At 52.7% G+C, this 19,778-nt stretch overlaps 7 protein-coding genes across 7 annotated transcripts; 4 read left to right on the forward strand and 3 right to left on the reverse strand.

Moving 5' to 3' along the window:
- Positions 1–1,375: 1,375 nt before the first annotated feature.
- On the forward strand, positions 1,376–2,116 carry N0V96_011100 (uncharacterized protein; the record flags this gene model as incomplete). Its single annotated transcript, XM_053197203.1, has 1 exon — positions 1,376–2,116. The coding sequence occupies one exon, from the start codon at positions 1,376–1,378 to the stop codon at positions 2,114–2,116; it is 741 nt and encodes a 246-aa protein (XP_053045294.1).
- Positions 2,117–2,666: 550 nt separating this feature from the next.
- On the reverse strand, positions 2,667–5,342 carry N0V96_011101 (uncharacterized protein; the record flags this gene model as incomplete). Its single annotated transcript, XM_053197204.2, has 2 exons — positions 2,667–3,686; positions 3,738–5,342. 2 exons carry the CDS (start codon positions 5,340–5,342, stop codon positions 2,667–2,669), a joined length of 2,625 nt encoding a protein of 874 aa, XP_053045295.2.
- Positions 5,343–7,080: 1,738 nt separating this feature from the next.
- On the forward strand, positions 7,081–8,969 carry N0V96_011102 (uncharacterized protein; the record flags this gene model as incomplete). The annotated part of the gene is made up of 5 exons (XM_053197205.1): positions 7,081–7,689; positions 7,741–7,800; positions 7,866–8,104; positions 8,157–8,443; positions 8,503–8,969. The coding sequence occupies 5 exons, from the start codon at positions 7,081–7,083 to the stop codon at positions 8,967–8,969; spliced, it is 1,662 nt and encodes a 553-aa protein (XP_053045296.1).
- A 4,168-nt stretch (positions 8,970–13,137) lies between these two features.
- N0V96_011103 (uncharacterized protein) lies at positions 13,138–13,884 on the forward strand (the record flags this gene model as incomplete). Its single annotated transcript, XM_053197206.2, has 1 exon — positions 13,138–13,884. One exon carries the CDS (start codon positions 13,138–13,140, stop codon positions 13,882–13,884), a length of 747 nt encoding a protein of 248 aa, XP_053045297.2.
- A 366-nt stretch (positions 13,885–14,250) lies between these two features.
- On the reverse strand, positions 14,251–15,598 carry N0V96_011104 (uncharacterized protein; the record flags this gene model as incomplete). The annotated part of the gene is made up of 3 exons (XM_065759159.1): positions 14,251–14,441; positions 14,514–15,224; positions 15,313–15,598. The coding sequence occupies 3 exons, from the start codon at positions 15,596–15,598 to the stop codon at positions 14,251–14,253; spliced, it is 1,188 nt and encodes a 395-aa protein (XP_065612257.1).
- A 297-nt stretch (positions 15,599–15,895) lies between these two features.
- Positions 15,896–17,023, reverse strand: FSL5 (Trans-enoyl reductase fsl5; the record flags this gene model as incomplete). Its single annotated transcript, XM_053197208.2, has 1 exon — positions 15,896–17,023. The coding sequence occupies one exon, from the start codon at positions 17,021–17,023 to the stop codon at positions 15,896–15,898; it is 1,128 nt and encodes a 375-aa protein (XP_053045299.2).
- Positions 17,024–17,591: 568 nt separating this feature from the next.
- Positions 17,592–19,274, forward strand: N0V96_011106 (uncharacterized protein; the record flags this gene model as incomplete). Its single annotated transcript, XM_053197209.2, has 1 exon — positions 17,592–19,274. One exon carries the CDS (start codon positions 17,592–17,594, stop codon positions 19,272–19,274), a length of 1,683 nt encoding a protein of 560 aa, XP_053045300.2.
- Positions 19,275–19,778: the final 504 nt, after the last annotated feature.

Consider the following 19,778-nt stretch of genomic DNA (forward strand, 5'->3'; position numbering starts at 1 on the left):
TGGCTGCCGATGATGCCGAGCAACAATAAAGAGACCTTGTGGAACACGACGACGGAAGGTCAGTATCCCTAACATACATGGCTACGTTGATAGCCACTAAGAACGACCTACTGTGCGGATGATACTGACACTACACTGGGACAACAAAGCATGTCTCGAATACACGCCGCTGAAGGTTCCTGTTTCGTGTTGCACTGTACGAGTGTTCTGACCCCCGACACGATCGACAAGATGCAGACAAATTCTGGACAGCTCTACAACAAGCTAGGCGGCGCATTTTGCGCAGTTTATGGGCCTGATGGAAGCAACCTCTCACAAGACCTTCCGGAAGATGAGGAGGGTATCTTGCACGCCGACTTGGACATGGATCAGATCATCGAAGCAAAGACGCTTCTGGACACGTGCGGGCACTATAGCCGTCCCGATTTACTTCGGCTAGACTCTGATCGTGAGGAGAAGATAAACGTACGCACTATCTATAGTAATAATGAAGTAGTTGTAAGCTGACAAATAGACGACCTTTCTCGGAGAAACACTGTTCAGGTCACAAAGTGAGAGATTCTTTTCATAATAATCACGGAATGTCATGAGTGTGGAAAAGGGCCAGAACTATCAAGTTCATACTAAATACACTTTTTCGGTTACCAGCCTAAGTACGAGACCAAATAGGTACTGTGGGTTAGTAAAGGTGTTGATGTACTCCATTTAGAGATTTAACTTACCCAATATTTGGGTAACTCGGTCATACAGGTCATGGCCCGCTAGAATCGTTACCGGAACGTTGCGTTGCGTTCACCAGGATATCGGGACAATCCAGAGCATCCACGTAGCTCAAGTCAGAACTTGATCGACTGAGAAAGGCAGCAATTCTTCGTAGAGAGAAGAGGCCACGTGCTTGGATTGGCGGCTTTTCAGGACGGCAGATTATGAATTGTTCTATTGGCAATGACCTGAAAATTTCAAAGATGGTATAGGCATCCTGCAAAGGTATCTGAAATGTAAAAGGTACCACTAGTCCTTAGATATGATGAAAGGGGGTTTGGGAAATGTCGTGGGTGGTTTGCCCTTGATAATGGGTGGCGTTATGAAAGATGACCTGGTGGCCATCAATGCCTTCACTAAGGTTCCTTACCATGGGGGACTGAAAGCTAATACACAGGGCTTGGTCCAAATTTTGCGAACTCTCCACCAGACGCCTGGTCAGAGGGTATAAGAAGCTGCCTTTTCTTTCTCCAATCCGTAACAGATCATCCATCCATCCATCCATCCTACATACACACATCATTCTTCAGACTTCGTCTCTTCAGCATTCCACAGTACACAACCTACCCATTCTACTCATTCAATTCTTGTTCATCCATAAACAACATTCACAATGTGTGCTCGTCGCTGCAGCAAGTCCACCAAGAAGTCTTCCGCTGCTAGCGAGATGACCAATCTCAAGACCGCAGCCAAGGCCAAGGCCGACAATCAAGTCCAAGCCGAGGGCCAAGCCAAAGTCGAAGCTCAAGCTCCTTCAGACAGCTTCCACTACTTCGCCAAATTCCCTTGCGAGATCCAAGTCATGATCTGGAAGGAATTCTACCTCGAGCCTCGTCACTTCGACGCAGTCATCCACGACTATCGCCGCCCAATCAAGGGTAACGGCAATAGACTGGATAGAGAAGAACGCGAAGTCTCAAAGCTTCATCTCAAGGGCAAAGAGGAGTCGATCAGCAACTACAACGCCATCGACAACCAGATCAACTACCTGTCTCGCGAGATCGCTCAGTCCGTTCGCCACAAGGTTCGCATGCCTCGCTTGGAGGACACCGACCAGGGCTTGGGCTTTGACATTGAGGTTCATAATCGCCAGACCTCCCGCTTTCCTGACATGGTCTACTTCAACTCGACCATTGACGTCTTGCACATGAAAGCTCCCTTGTACAGAATGAGCGCCTCACTTGAGCTATCAGCCTGGTGCAAGGATATCCAGCACGCCGTTGTTGAGTACACTGGCTACGAAGATCCTCGTCGCACTATCGATGTCGCTTGCAAGGCTAAGAGCAAGAAGCGTAGCGACAAATGGCGCGCTGTCTTTTCTGGTCTCAAGTCCTTAGAGACGCTGTACATCTAGCTCGTCACAACATGCAATGGACACAACAAACTACGATGGCTAGCGTCACCGAGCTCGTGCTCATACTACATACTGGGCTCGTATCCCAACTACACAAACCTGCTGTCATCAAGTTACCGGATGAAATGATATCGACACAGGCATGAATCGGGAGTGATTATAACGGGAGGGGTCTCCTGGCGTTGTAATTCTGCAAGCGCTAATCATTGAGAGATGAATTGGGTGGATCACGCATAGAGCTGGTTAAGTACCTAATTAAAGGACTTGATAGTTACTTGGGAAGGATGATTCTAGGCTCGGTTAGATGCACCGCCTCACAGAACATTGATACCACATTACACATTCCCCAATAAAACTACTACGCTCATTAAAATATTCAATTCTCCACGTGAAACAAACACCTTGACAACGCATTGAACAAAATTAAAGCCCGGTTTTGGATTCCGTGATGGTACCGGTGAATTATCCTGGAGACTAGCATCAACTAAATAAACGTCATAAATGATTCTAGACTAATCCATCCTTGCGATACGAGCGAAGTCAATGGTAATTACAATGTAACAGGAACATTCCATACTCTTCTGCCCCGAGCATCTAGAGACTTCTCTTCAGCCTCGGTTCCATTCACAACCACAGTCCTTTCTTCTCCCACGGGCAACAACACATCAACGCCCTTCTCGAGCCACAGAGGACTCCACTTCTCCTTGGAGCCTTCGGTAACAACAGCCTTGACCTCGACCGAGATGCGCTCATCGATAATCTCATATCGGATAGTGAACTTGAACTCAGCAGGCACCTCGCGGCTGATACCATCATCCTCGTACCAACTACTCTCGAAAACCACACCCTTCACATCGTCGCCGCCCAACTCCGTCTCATAGCCCTGGGCAGCAGCTCCGCGCAGCGAAGGTGGAGGGAAGATCTCCACGCCGCGCCAGTCGTCCTTGGCTTGGTTCGGGAACTCCGGATCCGTCTCCTTTACCGAGGTCGTGTCGAGCGGCTTGCCAACAGGGACGGCCGACCCGATCTTTGCGATGACAGGGATAGAGTTGTACCAAGGCGAGAGCACGGTGTGCCACTTGCCCGCCTCAAAGTGCTCATATGGTGCATTCGTGTTGAGGAAGCCAAAATCGCTGCCATCGCCCTTCTTCGGGAGGTACACCTTCGCGGTATCGACACCGGGCTCGTACACGCCGCCGATGATGAAGGCATCGCCGAACCAGAACTGCGTGTCGCCGTCCTTGATCGCCTTGGTCCAGACCTCCGGATCAGCCTCGTAGTCCCAACCGGTCCAGCGCTGCGGCGGGATGGCGGTGTGGTGGGCGCGGAGGTTCTGGGAGTACGTGTAGGGGACGAGCTCGTAGCGGCGCTTGATAGTGGCGCGGATGATGGGCGTCGCGGTAGGGTACATCCAGGGCTCGATGACGCCGCCGATGAGATTATCTGCCTCGCTGGTCTTGAAGCAGTTGATGGCGAAGCGCGGGGAGTGGACACCGAGCTGGATCCAGCGAACAAGATGCTCTGGAGTAGGTTGGGGGCCTTCGAAGCCACCGATATCGTGGCCGTAGCACTGAGAGCTGTTAGTCTGGGTTTTGGGTGAACGTGGTTCGAAAATACTTACGTGGAGGAGGGAGAAGCTGGCGTTGAGGGCCAAAGAGTTTCCGCCTCTCATGGACTCCCAGGCGGTCACGTTGTCGCCACTCCACGAAGCACCGCAGTACTTCATGGTTCCAGCTGTGGCACTACGCGTGAGAACGAAAGGTCGCTCTTCAGGCTTGCCCTCGATTGTGGCATCATGAGAAGCCTTGCCCATAAGCTCGGTGTGAATAGCGCGGCCCCAAATACCAACATCCTTGCGGCTGAGCCCCTCGGGAATCGGGATTATGTCCGTCTTCTCAAGGGCGCACTGCCACTCGTCGTCGGGTACAGTGTACTCGTTGTTATCGTTCCACATGACATCAATGCCAACCTTCTTCAGTCCAACCACACCATCATACCACCACTGGTAGCCAGCGTTACTGGTGAAGTCGAGGTGACTGCCCTCTCCGCTCTCGCCTCCACCAGCACTCCAAAGTCTTGTCACTGCAGTCTTTCCAGTGGCAGGGTCCTTGAAGAAGGCGCCGTCTTCAGACAACTTCTTGTACGCGGGATGCGTGGCAAGCACGTATGGCTTAACATTGGCCAACAGGCGGAGGCCGTGTGAGTGCGCCGCGCGAGTAAAAGCTCGCGGGTCAGGAAAACGGTGATAGTTCCACGTAAAGACGTTACGAGTCTTGGGCTCCTGCTCAGCGACGGTGTACCCGGAGCTCATCTGGAACGCAGAGAATGGGATATCGTGCTTCTCGCAGTTCTTGATCCATCCCATGATGGCGTCGTGGGCTCGCGGGGTGTCCATGGCACTGTACTTCATGCCACCGCCAATGTAACCCATCATGTAGCGCGGTACACGTAAGGGGAAGCCAACGAGCTCAGCGTACGAGTGTACAACTTCGGCGACAGTCTTGCCGACGATGATGTACTCCTCGAGACCGCCGTGAGATTGGCGATGCACCTTGTAGGCACCCCACATGCCGTCGAGCTCGGATCCGATGGACCACGTCGAGCGGGAGTGAGCCGTGGAGAAGATACCGACGGCGCCCTCGGGCGTGACGTTGATGAGGAGCGGGATATGCTTGTACAGCGGATCCGTGCGGTAGGCGTCGTATCCGAATGTGTCACTTGCGGATATGATGAAGCCGCGGCCCGCGAGGTCCATGGGCGCCGCCTTCTCTCCGAGTCCCACGTGGAGCGTGTGCTTCTTGTAAGAAGAGTAGTGGGCAATGCCGGGGCCATCCGCGGCGTAGGAGCGGAAGGGCAGATCGGCGTGAATGGGCTTTCCGGAGTCATCTTGGCCCACGTAGAGGGAGACTATGGGAGTGTTTGACCATTCGACGATGGCCTTGACATCTGCAGTTGTAAATGATTGTGACTTCTCTGATGTCTTGACCTGGATGTCTTTCGGTGCCAGGTCTGCGCTTGGCTTATGTGCGCTGGGGAAGGGAGGGATAGGGCGCGTCTCGGAGGTGACGGTTGTGCGGAAGACATTTGACCTCACGATCTCGAATGTGAAAGTGAAGTCCTCAGGATGGCCTTCTGAGGACTTGAGTTGTATGGAGGATGCAGCAGCAGCGCCCTTGATTTCTTGAGGCGCATAGCCGGTGGGAATCTTTTCGTTTTGGAGAAGCATCTTGAATATTCTTGTTGTTGCCGGCTTGACGTTCCCAAACTTTATGAGTTAAATTGTTGGCCTGAGTTGGGTTCTAGGTACCCTTCTTAGTAGAATGAGGGGAAATGAGGGCGGACCTGTGATGTTGCTTGCGTAGAAAATGAGGGGAGGGACTCTAAGCTCTGGGATGGTAGTGCAGGCGAACGTATTCTTAAAGTCTGAGGCTTTCCGATGTCGCAGTATCCCTCACTTTCTGGCTAAATGAAAGATATCTGACAGCTTTGTCTACGCCTGGCAACGCGAATTGCATCGTGAGAAAGACTCGGACTCGGCATCCGAGTCAACGGCTACAACATTGAACCCACTGACCTCGTACGAATGGTGTCCCGAGTTGCGTGTAGCACAAGCATGTCATTGGAGAATTGAGAATAGTGTTCCCCGAGGCCACCCCGAAATCCACATCCCCCAGACGGGACCAAGGATACGGACGGGGAAAAGCTGGATTACTCCTGTCATCTCAAGGCATGAGACCAATGGAGTTGTAGTATTCTGACTCGTAGTGGATTATCACTGCGGTGCGTTGTGTCATGAGCCGACCCAAAAGCAGTTAGAAGCCGACAACAATGCCGCCCCAAAAGAGGAAATACAACCGCCGAGCCGCTGCGGGGGACGGCAACAAGCCAGAGAAGAGTTGAGAGACGGACTTCTTGCGGCCAATGGGCGGCAGTGTCGGCCAACCTCCGAATCAGTTGCCGCGTTATCGGTCCCAGTTCTCGTCTGATTGTCTTAGTCTCCTCTAGGTGTTCTGACCTCCTCTTTCTCGTTCAGTAACTCCGCGTTGTCCCCCCCTCTCTTCCTCCGCATTATTCACGCGATTCAACTCATAATCTGGAGACTCTGGGGCACAATCTGGGGCAGTTCGTTACGCCAATATGCCCGTACTCTCCAATGTTCCCCCCAACAAATCCCCAACTTCCCCCGCGCGGAGCATGATTCCGTCTCCATGTGTGGAGTTGAGCTAGTAACCTCCACACGGAGACTAGACAACCACCCCTTCCAGCCACTCGTGATGCTTCAATCCTCGGGTTTCTCCCCGCTACTCGCTCTCGCAAAGTCTCCATATCATCTTTATGACACGTCACTCGTTGACCGCCCCCATCTGAAGAGATGCGCGGAACGCGTGGGGGTCTAGTGTTTGTACCATTGTGCCGTAGTCCGACGGCGAAATTCCGCGAGCTGAAATTTCCGAGTTAAAGGACACGATGTACGACGTCAACCTTGAGCCCATCATGTCAACAGTCACAATGTGAAGTCGACCTAGCAGAGTCTTGGGTCGTCGTATCAAACTCTTGTGCAATACGAAAAAGAAAAAGGCCAATAGGGGAATTAAATCACAGCGTTGCCTGCGAAAACAAGCCTTTGGCGGCTCTAAGACGGCATGCTAGCCACCTTGGCTGAGTTCCCCTGCCATTATTACCAAGGCCGTGTCCTGATGCCTGAAGAAAATCGCACTAACTACTAGTACCCTTGTCAAACCCCCTTCTCGGCGACCGACTCGCAGCCAGTACATCAGCCGACATGTTTTGGGACAAATGCCGCTCATATCTATAATCACCGGGTTCTCTTTCCAATTCTGTCCGTATCATTCTCATGTTCCATCGACCTTCTGCGTTCTCGTTGTACCTTGCCTTCGTGCCTGAAGGGGAATCATTCCATCACTTAACAGCCAGAGATACTTTGCGACAGAAGTCTTATTAACATGGCAACCAACGAAGACCAGAACAAGGCCCCGGTAGACCAAGTCGAACACGCACCCGCCCACCAGGAAACCACAATTCACCGCCGCGATGCCGCCGCAGAGCTCTTGGGCAAATCAGGCGCCTCGCCAGAGGACCGCGTCGTCGTCACGCCCGCAGACAACGCCCGCGTCTTGCGCAAGATCGACCTCGTCATCCTCCCCCTGATGCTCTTCGTCTACTTTCTCCAGGGCATCGACAAGTCCACCCTCGCCTACGCCTCCGTCTTTGGCCTCATTGAGGATACGGGGCTCGTCGGGGACCAGTACTCGTGGCTCGGATCCGTCGTCTACCTCGCTCAGCTGGTGATGCAGTTCCCACTCGCGTGGCTGCTGGTTAAGTTGCCCGTTGGCAAGTTTACCAGTTGCATGGTTGCCTTCTGGGGTATCACTCTGTCTTGCATGGCGGCGGCGCACAACTTTGGTGGGCTCTTGGCTGCGAGGCTCTTTCTTGGGGCGTTCGAGTCTAGTGTTGCGCCGGCGTTCGTGGGAATTACGCAGATGTGGTGGCGACGACGTGAGCAGACGCTGAGGATAAGTTACTGGTACGCCATGAACGGCTTCACCAACATGGTAAGTGATGTCGATCTTCATCCCCTTCTAGGCTTTTCTAACACCCCCTAGTTTGGTAGTCTCATTACCTATGGCCTCGGACACATCTCTTCTCCCCTCAAGGAGTACCAGGTAAGCATTGAACTTGAATGGTACATGTCCAGTTATACACTCAAAGTTCTGATTAGTATGGATAGATCATCTTCATCTTCTTCGGTATCATCACTGTGGTCTTCTCCGTCATCATGTTCCTCTACATGCCCGATTCCCCCGTCGAAGCCAAGTTCCTCAACGACCATGATAAGCTTATCGCCATTGAGCGTCTTCGCATGAACCAACAGGGTGTCATGTCCCGCGAGTGGCGCTGGGATCATTTCAAGGAGAGCATGTTGGACATCAAGACGTGGTGCTGGTTTTCCCTCGTCTTTTCCATCTCGTGAGTGTCTTCGCCCTCTGTATAAGATATCACGTAGACTAATATCTGGTAGAATCCCGTCTGGTGGAATCTCCACGTTCGGCCCGCTGATTATCAAGTCCTTTGGCTTCGACTCCTTCCAGACCATCCTTTTCAACATCCCCTTTGGTTTCGTCCAGCTCGTCGCCACTGTCGGCGGCTCTTGGATCGCTACTAAGATCCATAAGAAGGGCCCAGTCATTGCCGGGCTCTGCATCCCACCCATTGCTGGCTGCGTTATGTTGATGGTCCTTCCCACCAGCGGCCAGCAAGCCGCACGACTAGTGGGATACTATCTCATCTCTGTCTACCCAGGAATCAGTAAGCCTTTCCAACCCGCACTCACTCAACTTGATGCCGTTTGACTAACACATGTCCAGCACCCCTTATCTACTCCTGGTCCGCCGCCAACACAGCCGGCGATACCAAGCGAAAGTGCACATCCGCGGTCCTCTTCATTGGCCAATCAGTCGGCAACGTTGTCGGTCCATTACTCTACAAGCCTGCCGAAGCACCCAGATACACCCGTGGCCTGACGTCAAACCTCGTTCTCTACTGCGTCATTGTCGTTCTTGTCGTCCTCGTCAGCCTGTACCTCGCCTTCCTCAACCGTTCGCACAGCAAGCGCCGCGTGGCTATGGGTAAGAGCGCCGTCATCATCGACACGAGTTTGTTCTCCGCGGCCGAGGCTGAGAAGGCCAAGCAGGAGCAGGCTGCGCAGGCAGCTGGGGATAATGGGCATGAGATGGCTGCCGCCGGGGAGGAGCAGGCTGAGGAGAACGTGGGTGCAAGAGCGTTCGACAACTTGACGGATTTGGAGAATGAAGAGTTTGTGTTTGTATTCTAGCAATATGTCTTGAGTTGAAAGCAAAATTTTGTAGTCAACGGAATGATACATATGCCTCAACAGAAACAAAGCCAAAGTAGGGAAGCAAAACGACTTGCGCGCATACAAACAAGTACAAGCACCATATGTAATTACATGTAGCTTCAACCCGGCTTCAACCCGAATAAACATGCCCATAGATGAATCTTTTCATGAGTCACTAAATAGCTTCACCATAGTTTTGTAGACTCAAGAGTCAGTTGTACTATCCCGTCAGCTATCGAGTAGTGGTGTGGCATGTTCGCCTGCTCCGGGTATCACGAGAAACGCCACATCCCCTGTCATTTTCGCCCGTTGTGGCGCCCAACACCGATCCTACCATCAGTTGAGTTATTGTCGCTTTAGGAAGCTGCCATAATGGAGTGGAAAATCCACTAACGAGGTCTCACAAGCACTACGTATACAGACTCGAACTTGTTTTTCGTCGTGACAAAAAGCTGGGGTCTGACCCAACTGCGCATTCCCGAATACTATCGGAATGCCTCTCGCAGTGGCTGGCTGAAAAGGTAGGCAGAAACAATAGCTTAATTCAGTATACGAAAGGGTTGCCGAGACCGTAATAGCCGCGAAAGGAACTGCACTGATATCGCCGACAACCGTATGGCAGATTCTTCAACGGGCCGACTTCCGAAAATCGAAGCCGACGAGAGAGCCAGGCCTACCGAAGAGATTGAGGGCAGTGTACCTGCAGTAGTGTCTCACCCACTGTGACTGAACACTCGAAAACTGGAAAAGGGTTGTGTGGGATGATAAGACTGATACTGTACTCAACCACCGCCGTGGAGGTTACCGACTCCGGCGACAATTTTCTGAAGTGCATACGTATAGCCACTCTTGCATACGTGAGAAGTGGGAGTTTTACTCCCAATACATCTTTCGGGCTGGCTCTTCTTGCACGACCAGGGTTTCTTGTCATTGATTGTTGGCTTCCGCAGACTGCGAGCGAGAGGAAGGCGGCCCATAAAATTATTGTGGTACTTGAGGCAAAAGAAGAGCCAATCCAACAGGCTAAATGGGATCTCGAAACGGAAAATACATGTACTTTCAGCTCCATGATCGTGGCAGGGGGTTGGCTTGGCATTTCGAGCCTAGACTTTTGAGGCGCACCTGTCAGACTGTTACGGATAGTCAGTCAGATATCGCCCGCTCCTGCATAAAGCCCCCAACACTGCCACCCAGACTGAGACGTCTCTTTTGGACCTTTGGCTGAATGGTATGACTACCGTAGGAATCCCATGGTACGATAGCAATAACCCTCCCGCCGCAATGTCTTCTTGCTTACACCTCGGACAAGAGTCCGATCCCCACTCCTAGCCACCACCCCCATGAATTCGATGCTTACGTAGTACCTGATAAAGACTTCGGTGACACTAAACACGGGATCGGCCGACATAGGATTCCAAGGTGGATACTGGAATGGAGACCGTCAGCAGCGCCAAGTCTGTACGAAATCTACGCAGCGAACCAGAAACCCTCCAGGGCTGCGTTGTGTCCGCATCAATACAGCAGCCGCGCGACTCATACACCCAAAGTTCTTATGAGACATAAACCAACAGACCGAGACCATTTTGACCTACCTTCCTTTGGAATGATTGATCTCCACTTTGATGTTGTAATGGTCTGAGATGATTGTCAATATCTGATGCAGGCAGACACCAAGCAATATTGAAAAGATGTCAACCGTGCCGCACGGCGGTACCAAGTCAACCACGCCGCACACGCGTAACACACAGCATCATTACGGGCTATTAACTTTAAGTATTGAATGTTTGTCTCCGATTTTACGAGGCTGAATACCCACCAAGTGGTAAATTTCTTTTTGCTTCTTTTTTTTCCCCCCTCGATTATGAGGCGCCTTCCAATGGCGAATGACGCCAAGCTCCGAAGCGCCTGTGACCGGTGTCACGATATGAAAAACCGCTGCACCCGGTCCGGCGGGATTGAGAGCCGTTGTGATAGGTGCGAGAGGCTAGATGCAGATTGCGTGTATAGCAAAAAGTCGCAGGTCGGTCGTCCAAGGACCCGGAAACAAGATGCAACGTCGGCTGGAGGTGAACGCACGAGCCGGAGCCGGAGTCCCGGGACACCCACCTCATCTCGGCTTGTCCCGCTCGAAGACGTTCGATTGGAAACAACACCGACAGACGGCACCTTGCAGTTTGATTTCGACAACTCCGCTTCGTCGTCGTCGGCTTCTAGCCATGCAGCGGCCCACTTCAACCAGCATTTCTGGGACGTCGATCTTTCTGTCAACCAGACGGAGGCCACGCAGTGTCATGGTATGAACGGAACCCCCGTCTTCCTTCCCCCATCAGTTTCTCAAGTGAAGAATCATTGGCTGATTAGTTCCCATCATCAAAGATACCGAGTGGCAGTTGGACGCAGCTGTCTTTATGGCCAACAGTCCCCCGTATGGTGACAATATCGTTGCCGCCACGTCCGCACAGGAAGACCCTGTTAGACTTTCACCTCAAAATAGAAATGATGCCGTGTCTTTAAATAGCGTCAAGGAGGGCGTTAATGGGACAACTGACACCCTTATAAGGATGCAGAGTCAATTGCAACAACTCTTGTTCGAATCCAGCCATGAGGCCTCTCCGGCTGTGGACGAGATCCTGGGTCTTACGAATCACCTTCTCGAAATTGTGCAGATTCAAATCCAGATCAACTCCAATAATGAACAACCGGCACGGCAAACAAACCGCATCACAACGCTACAAATAATGACATGTTACAGCTACGTCGTACAATTACTCCACCCTATCATAAATACGACAACACGGCAACAGAGCAACGTCAGCGGCAGCAATCTCAAAATCCACATGGCGCCACAGTGTCAGTCATCATTACAGCACATGTTCCCAGCTTCCGGGCCGGCCAATGGACCTCCAAGGGGCGGCAACCGGTACCCGGCCCTTCACCTGGGTGGGTTCAACCTCGCGTCCCAGCCAGTGCTCAATGAGGATGTGGTCCAGCATATGGTCCGGCTGATGATGCGACAGCTTCACACGTCGATCCGATCATTTGCCTCACTTGCGGGAAGTGGTAAAATTGCCGATGCCGTGGAAGCACACATCACTGCGGGAGTACTGTCGCCTGCCTCAACACCCACTGCTGGCGACGAGGCTGGGGAACGGTTATAACACAAGCCTTACATGACGACATAAAATTTGGATTTTAAGTGGGAAAGAAGGGCGTATGTGGCGATAGACAAGTTGTAGAGATGGATGATTGTAGGCAGCTTTTGGCTCGCAATCTATTATACTAACATTTAATGGAGTGCTTCGATCATATCAAGACTCGACGAAATTGAGACAAGCCCCGCTGCCGGCCCATCGAGGCGATTAACTAGAAAAACCCAATCCAACGGGCAGTAAGAGCATACATTAATTTAGTTTGGACATATAGGTATTACCCTCCACGACTTATGGCCTTAGTGATGATCCGAGCGTAGCTTAAACGTCGAAACATAGCACAACAACAATCACAGCATCTCTCCAATACGATGCCATTGCACTTCCGATACAGAAAATTTCGAGCTAAATCGTAAATGCACCAGGGTCTGCAAGAGCTTCAAGTGCCAAGTGCACACACCTAGGTGATGACATGCAACCTTTCATATTCCGCCGCTTATTTACTTCGTTTCGTGCCGTGCCGTCGGGTTGATTCGTGTGACACATCCGATCCTTACATGTAAATCAATGATCTACAATTCAAGGAACGCCATCAGCCTCTAGACCTATTTAGGCATCCCGGGAAGTGTTTTTGTTGACAAGGGTAGCTTCCGTTCCGCAAGTGTGTGTGTGTGTCGTATAGAAGGATTTGAGAACAATTTAGCCAAGACATCCTGAATCCTCACCTCAACCGGCGGGTTTCATCACCAGCCGGTGGGTGTTTTTAAACGCCGTGCATGCAGCGAGGCGGATGATTCGATATGAGCTTCTGGATATCGAAATTCACCGGTGTGGTAAGCAGCTCGGCAGGAGGAACGATGCCCAGGACGGTGCAGGAATGAATTCTTAGAACCCTTGCTGCCATAGAAGTGAATGCCCAAAAGCCTTTTTGCGGTAGACTTTCTCCCAATACTGGCACGTTGGTAGCCTTCGAACCAATTGTTCATTGCAAAACCATGTCGGACGCGAAGGCATCTCCATCACTATGCACACCAGCCGCAAAAACCAGCCGCCTCCCCGCGATCCTCTGCCTCCACGGCCAAGGCACCAACGGCGTCATCTTCTCCCACCAGTCCCGGGCCCTGGTCAAGTCCCTCAGCGACCGGTTCCGCTTTGTCTTCATCGACTCGCCCTTCACGTCGTGGCAGCCCGGCCCCGGCGTCGTCCCCACCTACGCGAATCAGAAACCGTACCGTCGCTGGCACTACGATAAGGCGCAGGTCGAGACGGGCGTTTCGGCCGAGGCCGTGGACGTCGAGAGGGCGCGCGTCAGGGCGCTCATCGTGCGCCATATCGAGACCGAGGTGGAGGAGACGGGGGAGGGCATCGTGGGCATTATGGCGTTTAGTCACGGCACGCGGGTGGCGACAGGATTGTGCTTGGATGGCGAGTTCGGGCCGCGTATCAAGATCGCCATTCTGATCAGCCCCGTCTTCCCGAGCCTTTCGGTTGGGGGCATATCGACGGACTCTTCGGAGAAGGAGAAAGTTCGTCGGAATCTCGACGTGCGGCTGGTCCAAGTACACGGTGCGTCTGACCCCTGGGCGCATGGAGGTAAACGCCTGGTGAAGACGCATTTCAGTGCGCCCTTGACGCGAACCGTCATCTTTCCGGGTGGTCACCAGGTTCCGTCTGCTGCCAAGGACGTTGCGGCGGTTACACGTGAGGTTATATCTGCGTGGGAGTTGCGGCAGGTGTCATGATGGGAAGTAGAACATGTACAAATTGATACACCGTCACTCAACCTCTCTAGACCGCTGTGAAGATATGCTTGACAACAAAATGGACAGGGCCAAAAATTGTTTTCTGTATTGGCCCGAATAGATAGACAAACCTCGGCATTTGTAAATAGCCGGCAAAGGTTCCATGAACTACTTGAAAATTGTCTCTTTCTTGCCCTTTTTGACTGGTGTCAATTAAGTGATCCATGGGGTCAGATCGTGATATTTCGTGTGCTTTCATATCATATATCAAAGTGTAATTCACCTGTTCTCTTGCATTATCTGATAGATTCTATTTGATTCAGGTTTTGATCCTGGACGTTGACTGTGGCATTAGCAAAGCAAACTCTAGCTTTTGCCCTGAACAGAGAACTTGTACGTCGCAAAGCTAGTATAGAGTCCATCCGCGCCCCAAATCGTTTTCCTATTTTGCCACTCGGGATGATTAACACTATCCGGCCAATTCTGCATTTCGAGGGATATTGCGGCATGCTGAGGTATCTCGCCCCCGCCTTGGCCGAGCTTCAGTTTCTTCACTTCTAGAGGCACCATCCCTTAGTCAGTGATAGATACGCAAGATATCCCGAGGGGGGGGATTCTGTTTTGCTTACCATTGCTCCCACCCCATGTATGCACGCGCAACGCGTCCTGATCCGTATAGAGCGACAGGCTGATCCCGGAGTGTGTCGACGAGAGGATGGCGGCGGGGTTGTTCATCTTGTGCTCTGGATGCGTGTGGGAAATGGCAAAAACGTCATTCAACCCACGCCATCCGCCCAGCATCGTCTTTGCGGACGACCAAAAGTCGAATTCTCCCCCTTTTCTGTTGCTCAGAAGATCCCCCGTGGGGATTCCCTGCGGGTCCATTGCGAACCGCATTCCCGACGAGGGCAGCTGAAGCTGGTGGCTCGGCGGTCTCCGGGCTTGCGTCGAAGACGTGTTGCTGTTTGGCTCCCTGGACGTCGTGGAAACAGATTTCGGAGGGTAGCGGAAGCCGTCGAGGTTGAAAAACACCTGCTGGCTCAGGTTGATGGGCCCGGCGAAGAGGAGGGGAGTAACTCCAAAGGCGATGCGCCACTCGTAAGGCGTGACGGTGTGGGTGAGGCATGAGGCGAAGACGCCCGGGAAGCCATTCCATTGGCGGTCGAACATCAGGAAGGTGATGCTGTTGTTGATGTGTACGGCAACGTCCCACGTCTGTCGTCCCCACCCTTCGTCGCCGCCGTTAAAGGTCGAGGTGCGGTTGTGTGCGTTCGGCCAGACCTTACGCTGGACATTGTTTACTTCATAGCTGGCGTTGCTCAAGTAGCCAGCGTACCGTCCTGAGGGCTTTCATCAGCAACTTGATTCTGCTTTTCTTTTTCAAACCATAAGGAGTAGGGGAAGCCATCCGGCATTGTAGTTCAGTACCTATAACGCCGTTCAGGTATGGATTGGATGTGAGCTTAGCGTAGTTGTCACCATTATCAAGACCCAATACAATATCAATTTCCTCTCCATGGGTATTGTTGATCCATAGGTTGGTCACAGCCGCCCCGTGATTGGTGAACGCCAAACGGATACCCTCGGACTCGATGATATACTTGCCCTCGTGGTTAGTCGCCCACAAAGCCGACAGTACGGCAAATGGACTCCCACGGGTCCACACAGACTTGGCCGCGGCAAAGACGGTTGTTGTCAAGGCGAGGAACTTCATCTTGGGCGGGGGATGGGACCGCAAAGTTGAGGAAATAAGGGATAAATGATTGAACCAAACTAGTAAAAAGTGTATAAGGTGGTTGGGTAACCAAAGTTTTCCCCAGCAGTGCATACTACCAACATGTGTATATGCATATGGTACTCGGCGTTCAAGCAGGCTTTTCAACCGGCGAATTCTGTGTGGTGAGACGAGTGAACGGGATTAATTGTCCGTTTATTCAATCTGGGTATGCATAGCTAAAAACAGAAGAAGAAAAAAACGAAGCAAGTCCCTATGATACTGTGCCGCAAATCACTACTTGATACGGCATATGAGCTTCTGCCCAGAGACCTGCTTTTTTCTCAATATCGCCAAGCCCTCCTCCACGGCCGCAAACCCCTCGCCTCCCCTCTCGTTCACAATCCTCAGCGGATGCATCCTCAGGGTCCCCTCATCCAGGAGCCTCTGCGCAATGGCGAACCACCAGCGCGCAAACTCGCGGTCCTTGGGATCCCCGGCACGCGCAAACGGCTCGGGCCAGCCAAGCGGCTTGCCCAGCAGCGTCGGGCCCAGGACCCAGCCGGCCGCGACGGTGTGCTTGCGCGACTCGGCCAGGAAGGCAGGGAAGGGCTCCAGGGCCGTGTATCTGCCGCCCGCGCGACCCAGACACCGGTAACAGAACTGCATTGTATCGGGCTCCGAGATGCAGTCGAGCACGTACCGGAGAGAGCCGCGGGTGTGACGTTTGATGGCGGCTTCGGGGGTGTCAGCATGATCCGCCGAGTCCGAGGAGTTGGATGCGGGACGGGCGTGATAGTCGAAAACCGCCGAAGCGCCGTACGACTTGACTAGGTTGAAGTTATGCGGCGAACATGTGGCGATGGGGTCCAGACCGGACAGTTTGAGCAGTTGGATGGCCAGCGTGCCCGTCGCCGTGCTTCCACCATACACGAGAACCTGAACAGGCTTCTCGCAGGGCTTGTCAGGAGTACCAGGAACCTGCAGCGACTGGAAGAGTGCCTGTCCGATGGTGCCGATGCCGCTTCCCAGGGATGCACCCGCCTCGAACGAGAGGTGGTTCGGTATCTTCATGGCGACAACGTCGGAGACGCCGACATACTGGGCAAAAGCGCCCACGGTCGGAGTGAGAGCGTGCATGCCCGGCACGGCGCCGCAGACGCGGTCCCCAATCTGGATGGGAACGCTTGTCTGCACCTTGGAGCCGATGGATACCACTTCGCCGGCGAAGTCCATGCCGGCCACAGCCCCAGGAGTGGCGAGTTTGCCCACCATCTTTACGTCGATGGGGTTTAGTGCCACGGCCATGTTCTTGACCAGGATCATATCATCTTCCAGTTCCGGCACTTTGACGTGGTGTCCAAGTCCCAAGTTGCCGTCTTCCCAGCCAATGAGGGCGGTCTGTTCTGTTGGTATAATCGTCATTGTGGCTTTGATGTGATTGGAAAATGGAAGAGATCAAGAAGAGTGGGTGTTAGTCCGTAAATTCGTAGATGAAAGTGAAGTCTGAAGAGTACCCGAGAAGGACGAAGGAGTTGAGACTTTCAGTTTAGCACGAGATGGTGAACATTGCGATGCTTTCAGGTGGTGCCATCTTTCGTCAAGTTAATTCAATACAAGTTACTTTATAAGCAAGTAAACTTGAATTATGCCGCGGTATCTGGATACCGGTCAGTATAATCCTTACTGGAATCATGGCTGAATGCCTTTTAGCAGCCAAGGCGCTTATACGGCCGTCAGAATTCGCCGGTCATCGGCCCCGATCACCGGTCACTAAACCCCCGACACACAATGGAACGGACGTGAATTACCTACCGAGAGTTTCTGTCAACAGGTACCCATCATAGTTCCAAGTCTTTCCCCTGGGTCTTGGTCGAGTCAGCTCAACCAATTTTCATCTCTCTTTTCCACAAAATCAAACTTTGGTTTTACACTCCCGATTGCAACTTTGGAACAATTACGCAACCCCATCAACTTGAAAACTTGACGAACCATGTCGGTCACTTTAAACGCGTGGTATCTGGCCGTGCTTTGCACTTGCATTACGCTCCTCTACCAGCTCATCACCGGCAGCGATGGCGTCAGCTCCGTGCTCGGTCTATTGGGCCTTGAGGTACTGTTCTTGGCCCTCTGGGTCGGATACTGGATCGTTCTGTATCCGACCTACTTCACGCCTCTGCGCCATCTTCCAACTCCGCCAAAGAGAAAATACCTCACGGGAAACAAGGACATCTACTTCCTCGACAACCCCTGGACCGACTTCCCCAACGTCGTCAAGTCGATTCCCAACAATGGCTTGATCCGGTACTATGGCGCCTTCAGCCGCGAGCTGGTCCTCGTGACCAAGCCGCACGCGCTGCGCGAGATGCTGGGCGTCAAGGCGTACGACTTTGGCCACTCGAGCCTCGTCAAGCTGGCCATGAAGCGCTTCACGGGCAGCAACTTGGGCTTCATTTCCGACGAGGAGACGAAGCGCCACCGCAAGAGCCTGCTGCCTGCCTTCACGACGGCGCACATCCGTGCCCTCGTCCCGCTCTTCTGGAGCAAGGCCGAGGAGATGACGGCGTGTTTCGACGACGAGCAGACGGCACGGGGCCCCGATGCCGTTATTTCACTGGGCGAGTACGGGTCGAGAGCCACGCTCGACGGGATCGGTCTGGCGGGAATGTCGTACAATTTCGACACGCTGCATAAGCCCGACAACGAGCTGCGAAGGCGCTACAAGAAGATGATCATGGAGCCCACCCGCGCCTTCTACTGGATCGAGCTGCTGAGTCACCACATTGACTTCCGTCTGCTGCTCAAACTACCCTTTAAGAAGAACCTTGAGGTGGTAGAGGCCAGTAACTACCTCCGTGGCGTCGCCCGAACCGTCATTGACGAGCGTAAGAAGGCGCTGCTCGAGACGAAGAAGGGAGGGGATAGTGGGGATGTTGTTGGCTCGGTGGATGGCAAGGACATCATCACGGTCGCGCTGGCCAGCGGCTCGTTCCAAGGCGAGCAGCTCGTTGACCACGTCATGACGTTCCTCACAGCCGGTCACGAGTCGACTGCCACGGCCTTTGAGTGGACCATGTACGAGCTGGGCCGAAACCCCGAAATCCAACAGCGCCTGCGTTCTGAGATCAGACAAGCCCTCAACTCCAATGATTCTTGCGATGATGCCGGCAACCCGAGATCGAACCCGGGCACCATCGTGCAAGATCTGCCATACCTCCACGCCGTGCTGAGCGAGGTGCTCCGGCACTACCCCTTCATCCCGCTGCTCGTCCGCGTCACGCAAAAGGACACGTCCCTCGTCGGTCAGCCCATTCCCAAGGGCACTCCCGTGTTGTACTCGGCCATGGCCATCAACCACGACGAGCAAGTCTGGGGCCCGGACGCTCACCAGTTCCGTCCGGACAGATGGCTTTCGTCATCTCCTGACAACAACCATAACAACTCACAGCACCTTGGCACCATGGGCAATTTCTCGATGCTGACGTTTGGCGCCGGTAGTAAATCGTGCATAGGTCACGCTTTTGCGCGCGCCGAGCTGGCGTGTTTGGTGGCGGCTGTGGTACAGAGATTCGAGATTGAGCTGGTCAATGCCGACACAGCTGGCGGCATCAAGTTTGGGTTGACGAACAAGTCGGCCGAAGGAATGCTTGCGAGATTGAGGCCTGTAAGCCAATGAAGACTCAGTCTGCCCAGTCATGTTACTGAGAAGTTGTTAATGATGATGGGTGGCTGTTCGCGCCGTGGTATTTGTTGCCTTTATTGATGCTAATGTTCACATTGAGATTAAATTACATTGACAAGGCAACCTTATGAGAATAGCCAGGTAGTTTTGGAAAGTCTTATGACGGCCTTAAGTTGGGATTAGTTCCAGTGACTTGTAGTAGTTGTCAAGAAGATTGCATATTCATAGATATACGACCTTCTTTCTTGTGCACACAATGCCATCCGAACACAAGTCACCGAAATTACGGTTTTGAGAAGAGAACTTGAATATTACATCTGAACTCAGGTAGGGGAACTACGGCTATCTGGGTAATTATTTTACCTCTGAGTCAAGTAAGGATTTTGACAATTAGTCAAGGTGGACTCACATGCTGTAATTGGCAACGATGCACGGTTAGGACTGAGTCATTGTATCTAATAGCTTCCCTCACCCAGGTTAGAGCAGGCCCAGGTTAAT

Source organism: Colletotrichum fioriniae (assembly GCF_027942845.1).
Source record: "Colletotrichum fioriniae strain IMI 355084 chromosome Unknown scaffold_16, whole genome shotgun sequence".
NCBI lineage: Eukaryota > Fungi > Ascomycota > Sordariomycetes > Glomerellales > Glomerellaceae > Colletotrichum > Colletotrichum fioriniae.